General features: G+C 42.7%; 1 protein-coding gene across 2 annotated transcripts in view; it reads left to right on the top strand.

Moving 5' to 3' along the window:
- Positions 1-8570: 8570 nt before the first annotated feature.
- DHX15 (DEAH-box helicase 15) overlaps positions 8571-10118 on the top strand; it is a 76988-nt gene continuing 75440 nt past the window's right edge. The window contains exon 1 of one of the 2 annotated variants that reach the window (XM_075930637.2): positions 8571-8848. In XM_075930637.2, the coding sequence (XP_075786752.1) occupies positions 8778-8848 (71 nt within the window). In that variant the 5' untranslated portion in view covers positions 8571-8777. The remainder of the gene's footprint in view (positions 8849-10118) is intronic. The other variant, XM_075930636.2, reaches the window with a different exon arrangement.

Genomic DNA, 10118 nt, shown 5'->3' with positions numbered 1-10118 from the left:
CTAGCACACTGGCTCCATGGTCGCAGTGCTCTTGTGTCCGCATGGGCAACCAGGGCATGAAAAGGTGCGTGCACATTGCCTCCCATTTAATTTGTGCAAGGTGGAAAAGACTAGAGAAGTGCCTTATGGGATGCAGCTGATGTGGACTCCTCTAATCACCTGCTGCCAATTTTTGGACCAAGCAGACAGTGGAAGCATAGGCCAGACTGCCTGGTTACCCACATTGACTTGCTTTCTGAGTCACCAGCAGGCTCCGTAATGTGGACGCACTACTTCGGAGAGCATTTGATTCCTGCCCGTAGTAAGGACACAGACCTTTGCCTTCTCCACATCGGGTGCCCAGAAAGTGACCACTGTAGATTCAACCTTTTCTCATAATGTAGATGTGGCCTTAGATGGAAGGGCATAAGATACACTGTTAGGGTGTGCACTGATGCATCCCCACAGTACACTCATTCAGTTATGCCTGCTCCCTCCTGTGTGACTCTGCCACTGAAAGTTTGATCTCACATACACCACCACACGGAGGGGCACCATTTTGCAGAGTGCATTTGCACTGCACTGCTCTCACAATCTCAGATACCTTGCATGTGCAAGGTCATGGTGGCAGAGGTGGAATGGTACACTCTGTAATATTGCATCCTCTATGCATGATACCAGCCAAAATCATGTCTGGTTTTATACAAGCACCAGAAAAGGGGATAAACCCTGCAAAAACAGGACTGTTCAGATTAAAACCAAATGACTGCCCTTCCTATACATTCCTGTCATCAGCATTGCCTATTGCTTATCCTGCTCTCCATTCAGTTTGCAGGCTCCAGTAAATCTGTTTTTATGCACCTAACTCTTCTTATTCATTGTATAGGGAGCCTGGGTTTCTATCTTGGGCTTGTGAATGGCAGTAGGTAGCCTAAAAGTTAGGCACAGCCATCTTTAGCCTTAGCCTGTACTTTTGAGTCTCACCCATAGGACTGTGTACAGGATCCTACAGAATGTGAAACAATATGCAAAGTCTTATGTATTAATCTAAATATTAATGGTTTGATATTTTTCAAATGTACTGTGTACTTGGCATTCCCATTTTCTTTAGTGGGAATGGGGTTGCTTTGAATCTCTACCAATTAGGCCTTGTGTTGTGTATTAGACTCTATATTTATGGAAAGGAATTGGCTTATGCAACACACTGCTTTCTCCCCAGGGTACAGTCCCACCAAATTAAGGAGAAATGTCATTACAAGATCTGTAATGTAATCAAATAGTGAAGGAAATGGCTTAGTTTGAGTCTGCTCTTAAATATTTTTTGGCTTTTATAGGAGTGTTCAGATTAAACTAAAGATGATATTCCCAGCTGTCAAAAGAAATATAAGCCAACTTGAAAATAACCTAGTATCATCCTTGCTGGGGTTATATGCAAATAAGACATCAAGAGAAGGAGGTTCCAATTCATTTTGACACAGCTGTGGACATTTAAGTTCCCTTGTCAAGCACTTTCATTGGCTGCTCTGTTCTGCATGGTGGCTTTTAATACAGTTGCATAATATCTTCTACAATCAACCTAGAATTGGGAAAAGAACATGGAAGCAATTTTGTTATAATAAACTGGGTTCAGCAGCAGCTGTTAGCCAAGGTATGGCAGTTAATGACTGTACACTATTCCAATCTGATTCTAGCACTTACTGAGTTTTTCTGCATGTCACTGACACAGTCAACTAATTATTCACTCTTGTCTCCTCACAAATAAAAAAAGACCAGCCTCCAACACTTTTGGCTTTATTAACCCAGCAGGTGTATGTAATTAGGTCACACATTTCTCATCATAGTAACTAGCTTTTGTTTGGCAGATTTTAGCAACTCACACATAGATGATAAAAATTGAACCGTCAAGGAGGTCCCAATGCTGTAAACATATGAGTATTAACTGACTTTAATAGTGTGTTTTAAGCTAAGCATATGTTGTTTGCAGAATTACGTTGAAAGACAGGACTTCTAATCAAGTATTAAATAACTAAATAAACAATTAATTAAAATTTGTATTAAATTATACAGGAAGAAAAAATACATACCAAGAAAAAGTAGTTTCTCCTGTACTACTTTAACAAGCTGGCTAAGAAAGAGCAAGAAAGAATTAGACCTCTAAAAGAAAGGTCTCAACTGCAGAAACTGAGTTTGAGATTGAGACTGTGTGCTCAGAACATCGAACATTGTGAGCCACTTTGTTATTTCTCTTGGTCTCTGCAAGTGAGGGGTTTGCTGTTGCTAAGCAGTGTGTAGTTCCCTGACACACTATATTGTCTACCCTGCTAGTAAATTCTTAAGGACTCTTATAGTCCAAACCATGTGTTGCAGGTAACACTCAGTGAACTCCAATCTTGAGTTCCCCAGAAACATCTCTCTGCATCTCTCTTGCTGAGACATTAACTGAAATTATGAAGTTTGCTGTCTTCAAAGAGTCAGCACACACAAAAGCCTGTAGGTTTAACTGAGAACTCGTGCTCCATTTACTGCACAACACAGAAATATTTTTGTAATAAAATCAAGAATCATTCTATTAACAGAGTAATTTAAGTGATATTAAGCAAGAACAAAAGAGCTGGGTATGGTTACAAGCAGACAAAACCAAACAGTCCAGTGAGTAAAACTTAGTTCCAGCAAGTTACAATCTTTCTCGAAGCATGTTTTCACTCACATCAAGTTTCCAGTAGCTCTTGATTTTCAGACCAAGAAAATGCAGTATTCAGAGACTCAGAGGGTGCTGGACTATATTGTTCCATCCAAGACAGATAATTAACATGTCTTTTTTCCACCTTTATGTTCCCCAAAGTCTATTGTCTCTATTTCAGGAGGCAGAAAGCTTCCTGGAATGCACATGTAACCCACACACCTTCTGCGTGCGGTTCATTGTCCCATCTAGTGGCACTTAGGGTATGTCTAGACTACAAGCCTCTTTCAAAAGAGGCCTTTTCGAAAGAATCTTTCAAAAAAGCCTCTTTCGAAAGAGAGTGTCTAGACAGCAACCAGTATTTTCGAAAAAGAGAGCCGCTTTTTCGAAAGAGCACCCAGGCAGTCTGGATACTCTCTTTCGAAAAAGCACTGTTTGTGTTCAATAATACACTTTTGAAAAAAGGCATTATTCCTCGTAAAATGAGGTTTTCCGCAGTTGAAAAACCTGCTGCATTCTTTCGATGTAATTTAAAAAGAACGCATCAGCAGTCTAGATGCAGGTGAAGTTTTTTTGAAAAAAGGCCACTTTTTTCGAAAAAACCCTGTAGACTAGACACACCCTTAGACCATTTACAAAGATAAAGAATGAGTCTGCTTTACAGCCTTAGCTGAGTGCCAGCTGACTTTTAGCTCAATTGGTGGAGGCTCATGCACTAAGCTGCATTATTCCCAGGTTTGGTCCTGCCTTTTGGCATTACATAGATTTGGCATGATTGTTAAACAGTATACTCCACTTCCCATTTAGTTTGATTGAATTGTTTATCTTACATACAAATGTATTTCTATTGTCCTCTGTACAGAGGAATATATTATCTTTTGGTCTCAGAAGTTCACACTTTCCCAAGGTGTAAAGAACATTCAGTTAGCCTCTCTTTACCCTAGATTTCTATAAAAACTTACCAGTAAGAGTATGTAAATGCAATGGTTCATTTTCACTGCAATAATACATTGAACTTGCATGTGTTTCCCATTCAAGAATCTCAAAGTACTTTACAAATATTTTTCTTTGCAAGACCTCTCTAAGGTAGCTTTTCAGTTACGCATAGGTTTTAAGGTACTGGGCACTACAATTGATAAGGAAGATTGCTTCAGCTTCCAGTTTCCAGTGCAGTGAAACTTTATAACAATATTTGTTCCATTGTCACTATGTGGAGAATAGATAGGGTATTTAAACAGCAAAAATACTTTATTTTAAAATGTCACCTCTAATTTTACCTTTTGGTTTTTTGTTTGCATTTAAATACTTTTTTGCAACCCAAACATAATAGCATCACCTTAATATAAAAGGGAAAAAAAGTGAAAATGAAGTGGGCTAAAAATTAAGTAAAATGAACATGATACTGACTAGTAAATCTTTGTTAGTAGAATGAGATGGAAAGTATAAAGAAAAAAACAGTGCAACAAAGCATACATTTTCCTTCAGTTTCACTACTCTTTAGATTTTTACTAATACAGATTAAGAAAGAAGAAATGGTGAAACAAATCATTTGTATTCCTTCAGTTTCAGTAAACTATGTATTTTATTAATACAGATGCACGTAGAAAAAAGTTTAAAAAGACTTTCTCAGCTAACAACTTATTTTAGAAAGATCAATATTATGATGAAAGATTGTGCGTCAGTTGCCTAAAATGCCTTATAACACTTTAAATTAAAAGTTTGCAGAAAAGCCTAAGGAAGGAGTTTAAAAATCAAAGAAATTATAATTGAATTAATTGAATATAAAATGAATGGTGGTAGTGTGATAGCATACCTTTTTGGTATGCTAATAATTAGTTTTGAAATAATGCTTTAAGTAAATAGAAATTAATAACAGAAAATCCAGTTAATGGCATATACAGGCATAATAGCAGGAAGTAGGGGTGGGGTGGGGTGCTGCAGCATCCCCAGGTTTTGTGCCTGATGACCCTGTTGCCACCCCCACACCACTGCTGCCCAGGGTCCTGTCCACCAGGTCCACTGCTGTCCAGAAGCTCCACTGCCACCCTCAAGACCACCTCAACTGCTGTTCCCAGGGGTTCCACTGCCAGCCCTGCATGCAGAGTGGTGAGTGGCGCAGAAAGGAGTAAGAGGAGGGGGAACTCAGCACCTCTACTCCAAAAACTGTATCAGTGTCACTGCCTAAGGGTGCTGTAATATAGTGGGAGATTTCATTTCTAAAAGACATAGGGATCCATTGTTTATGATGTAATAATTCACTTCCTGTGATGCAATGGTAAATTCAACTTTCTCAAGGGAATGACAGGAAGTAGCTCAAGTCATCAATAGAACAGCTAGAAAAACCCCATAAGAATATATGGAAAACCGTAGAAATGTATAAGGATGATGCAAATGGGTGACAAGATTGCATCATTATCAGGTGATGCAATCAAGGCACACTATTGCATCACTTCCTGTGGGGCTGGCTCAGCAAAATCTCATAGAGCAGAACAGTGCTGTACACCTGTCAGAAGATGATTACATAAAAGAAACCAACTAAGAAGCAACATCAGAACCCTGCAAAGAAAGAGTTGCTTGCAAAAAACAACTACTACAAAAGCAGTAGCAGCAATTTGCACCGGACAATGGCTGCTTCTACCACCCAGTCAGCAGAAGGCCCTCATAGTATCCACCAGTGCAGCAACCAAGCAGGCTTCTGTATCTGCTACCAGATAGGCTGATTTACCAGAGGAGCAGACAGGCACCCAATAAAGAGACAACTGCAGAGATTACAGCAGTCTGCAGCCATTGGACAATGCTCTCAAAGTTTGTGACAGAACAGAAGGACCTTTAAATTGTCTCAGAAGGAATCTTAAAAATCCTCTGTAAGATAAAAGCGTTGTCCATTTAACATCCTAAAGCATATGGCCTTCGTTTGTAAATAAAGTGACTGTGGTTTGAGTAAGATCTTTTCCTGTCCATTTAATAAATTCCAGGCCAGCACTGACTTGACACTTAGTTTTAATGTTGAATATTTAATTCATATATTGTTACATTGTTATAAGGTAGAGAGCATTAAGTGAAGGTTTATATTGTTGTAAGTTATAGGAGTGAAAGTTTCAGAGGGGCAGCCGAGTTAGTCTTTAACAGGAAATCTTAAAAAACAATGACAAGTCTAGTAGCATCTTAAAGACCAAAAAAGATGACACCTGAAGAAGTGGGTTGTGCCCACAAAAACTCATGATACCATCTACATGTTTCGTTAGAATTGAAAGTGTTATTGTAGCGTGTCTTTATTTGCTGTGCGGCTTCATTCACTTTTTAACTGTAACCCTATTATCTATATCTCTACTCTTATGCTGTAACCACTCATTTCTAAATAAATATTATTCTTGTTTATGATATTCTTCATCAGAATGCTGTATCCATATCCTTGCAAGGGACTGGCTTTTCCTGGAAATTCTTTTAGCGCAGACCACAACCATAATTACTGGAATAGATAAATTAAGGATAAAAGGTTTTTAATTAAAAGCAGTGGTTTTAGGCAAGCTCATTGACTTAATATAATTGGTTTCAAATCTTTTGATAACAGTATGATACTGTGTTCCATTTTGTGCATATGTACAACAAAACTTCTGAGCTCAGCAGTAGAGGTTGTTCATAACTCTGAACAAAACATGATGGTTATTCTTTCAAAAGTTCACAACTGGACTTTGACTTAATACACTTTGAAATTTTACTATGCACAAGAAAAATGCTGCTTTCCCTTTTTTGAATAGCTTACATTTAATACAGTACTGTACTGTATTTGCGTTGTGTGTGTGTTTGTCTGATTGCATCCTTCTTGTTCCAAATGAGGTGTGTTATTGACTAGTCAATTTGTAACTCTGGTGTTCCTAACTCCGTGGTTCTGTATTGCATCTCCCAGAGTTGTGGCAAGATGCTTCTCATTGGTCAGTTTTGTCCCATTGTTACTTTGTGCTCCCCCATCTGATTGCTCTTGCTACCTGTTGTTTTTCACCTTATATTTAGACATTGATCCTGGAGACACTAATGAATGTACTCCGCTTTACCATTCTGAGTAGTCCATTTGGATTACTTGCAGATGCACAGGTTTGCAGAATCAAGGAATTAGATAGTAAACTGTTTGGACTGGGACTGCATATTTATTATTTGTTTATTTAGTGCATAGCACAATGGGGTTGGGATATTTAAGTGCTACCACAATGTAAATAAATAATGATAATGCTAAAATGGCCTTTACCAGGTCAAAATTTGGAATAGAGCCATGCCCATATAAGGCTACATTACCATGATTCACGAAATAGATATCCCAATGCTGTGTATAAGTTTAAAGTATTGCCTCAATACTCATTCCTGCCTAGCCACTACAAAGCTCAAAATCCAGTCTCTCCAAATTAAAGCCTAACAGATCTTTGGGACTGCCAAATAAAAAGATGTCTATTATTTGTATTACAGTAGAACCTGGACTTCTGCCCAACTGAGATATGGGTCTGGCTGTTTTACATACTGTAGAAACTGAGAATGTAAAATCCTATTTAATTGGTTAACCGGTTAAATGTGATGTTTAACAGGTTAACTGATTAAAGGAGGAAAGGTTGGGAGGCTGAGACTGGGCTGGAGCAGCCCCTCCCCATCATTGCAGGCTTCAGCCCAGCCAGAGCAGCCCCTGCCTGCAATGCACCCGGGCCCCACTGTGCACAGGAGCTGCTTTGGGCAGCCAGAGCAGCCCTTGTCTTCAAGCGTGCCCTATGGGGCTGTAGCAGCCACCCACCTGAGGTGAGCGGAGCTTCTTCAGCCCCCACGCGTTAACCGGAACCAATAAATCTTTCATATCCCCCATAGATACATGTAGAAGACAATTCCTGTCCTGAAGAACTTATGCTCCAAGGACTTGTCTACTGGAAAAAGTTGTACCAGTACAGTTATGTTGGTATAACTTCCTGTTTGGACATTCTTATTCTGAAAATAAGAGGGCTTTTTGTTTTTGTTTAGCTTAAACAAAAACATGTTATGAGTGTCTGCATGGGAAGTTATAGCTGTATAGTAATAGTGGTTTAAAGTCAAACCATAACTTATGTAGATATTACTTGTTAAAGTCTTAAATAGATGAGACAAGACAACTAATCACAAGAAAGTGGCAGAACCAGGAACTGAATTCTGATCTCACAAGTTTGTCAGTTCCCTTCTGAAACCACCATCCTTCTGGAAGGATTTGTCTTTGTTTTAGGAGGCCTTATAAGATATATTTGTGTTCCTAACTTTTGGGATATGTCTTACTGATACTTTACACTGGGGTAGGTTCTGATGTCTACCCTGCTCTGACATCAGTTGAAACACTGTGTGTGCACAAACGTACAGTTGCGCTGAGCTAGTGTTGCTGAAGAGCAGGTAGTTATGGCCCCAATCCTACGAAGATTTAAAGTTCCATCATGTGTACAGTTATGATGGACACAGGTAACAAGTCCATTGCGTTAGGTCTTTATGGAGCCAGGCTAAGTGAGCCATTACAGCAAGTCAAAAAGCCATGTCACCAAAGCAATGACACTGAAACAACACAGTCTACTGGAAGGCGCTAAAAGCATGGGGCAACCGAGATGCGTCCCAGGCCTAGTTGTGCTCTTCTAAGCAATCTGCCTGCACCTGGACAGGCTATAGGTGGGCGAGCCATAGTCTCAATCTGGTTCCAACTCAGAGCACCACCTCTCTGGGGTGAGGGGAACTGCTCCTGCTACGCCCCAGGGCAGTGCCCAGGCTGTCCCATCTACAGCACTAGCTCTTTCCGCCTCCGCCCACACCCCCTTTTCCCGCTGGCACCGCCTCACGTTGTGACTCCGGCCCTCTCCCTGGGTGGCAATAGAATTCTAGGGGGCGATCCGCTGGCCGGACCGAGGCGCGCGGGGGAAGGTTCCCAGCCGGGCTCGGCGTGGCTGCACCGCCTCCCCCTCCTCGAAGTGGCTCGCTCAGTGTCTCGCGCGGATCGAGGCTTCCTTCCGGCCGCCATTTTAGTTGCTGTTCTTGGCCTCGCGGCGCTGCCGCCGCCGCTGCTGCTCGAGGAGCGGAGAGCGCGGAGCCGTAGCACCCATCCGCGCCCGGAGTCCCCGCCGCCGCCGGCATCATGTCCAAGCGCCACCGCCTAGACCTGGGGGACGACTACACCTCCAGCAAGAAGCGCGCTACGGCTGACGGGTGAGGGGCGCCGGGGCTAGGGCCCGGGCCTGGCCGCGCGGCCTGGGGGCGGGGGCTGGTCTCTCTCCCTCTTGGAGCGGTTCCTGCCTAATCCGCTTTGTGCCTCGGCGGCAGACTCGCTCCCTGCAGTGCTGGGCCTGGCCGAGGCGCGGGGCGGGGACCGGACCGGCGGGGCTCGGAGCCGGCTGGGCGCGGCACGCAGGCCCCATGGCGAAAGCGCTAGGCAGGCGCGTCTCCTCGTCGCGCTTGTGGGGGGAGGGGCGGCCCAAGAGCCCGGCCGCTTCCTACAGTCTTGGGAGGCTCCGTCCGTCCCGTTTAAAAGCCGGGAGTCCCGGTGCGGGGCGGGGGACGTGGTGGAGGCAGCGGGTACCGGGCGAGCTGCGTGAGAGTGGCAGGGAACCGGCCCCTGTGCCTTTCCGCGCAGGAATCCGAAATCTTGCCGGGGTAGGCTCCGATTAGCAGCCGAGATGTGCCGTGTGTCCGTGCAGTTGGGAACCCCATCGGTTACCCGACTCCTCGGGTCACTGAGCTCCCGCCGCGGCCCCGCATCCCGGGCGAGAATAGTCCCGTGAACCCGACTCCCAGTGCAGCGCTGAGCAGGGACCAGTATTTCTAGTGTTTTTTTTAAATTCTGACAAGGCCTGAACCAGATCATAGTGTTCGGCCCTACGCCGACCGTCTTCCTTCAGTAAATTAGAGTGATCTCCGCAACTTCTGACTACAGCTTTTCAAGTTGCTGTTTACAGATAACGGTTACGATTGTTGAAGTTGGCGGGGGTGGGGTGAAGGGGGACGGCAAAGGTATTCTTTTGTGTGTGTTCTCTGTCCGCCTCTACATGCATTTTATGCCTAGTGAGTTTCATTGTTCCCCGTGTTATCAATCACTCCTTTGTGTGAGTTTTTCTAGAGGTGGACAGAAAGAGTGGGAAAGCATTTATAAACATAATCTTAAAATCACAAACGCAGGAAGCAATGGTGGGCGACCCAGGGGTGAATTTAATTACTTCTAAATTTATTTTTGTTTTTAACTTGCACTGAAAATTGATGGGGGAGGGGGGCTATGGATAGTGAACAACAAAAAATTGAGGGTAATTAAATTAGTTTACCTTTGGGTTGAAGCATTTACATTCTGAAATCAAAAATATAATTCTAAAGATTTTTCTTGTTGGTGTGTGGACAACAGTTAAAGTTAAATCGAATGATCGAAAATGACCACATATTCATGGGAATTGCTGTGCTAGTTCAAATCATTGGTCTGTCTAATCCAGTA

The sequence above is a fragment of the Pelodiscus sinensis genome, chromosome 4, assembly GCF_052426305.1.
Source record: "Pelodiscus sinensis isolate ZL-2025 chromosome 4, ASM5242630v1, whole genome shotgun sequence".
Taxonomy (NCBI): domain Eukaryota; kingdom Metazoa; phylum Chordata; order Testudines; family Trionychidae; genus Pelodiscus; species Pelodiscus sinensis.
Note: the sequence above shows the minus strand (reverse complement) of the source record. Positions and strands in the feature narration are given on the sequence as shown.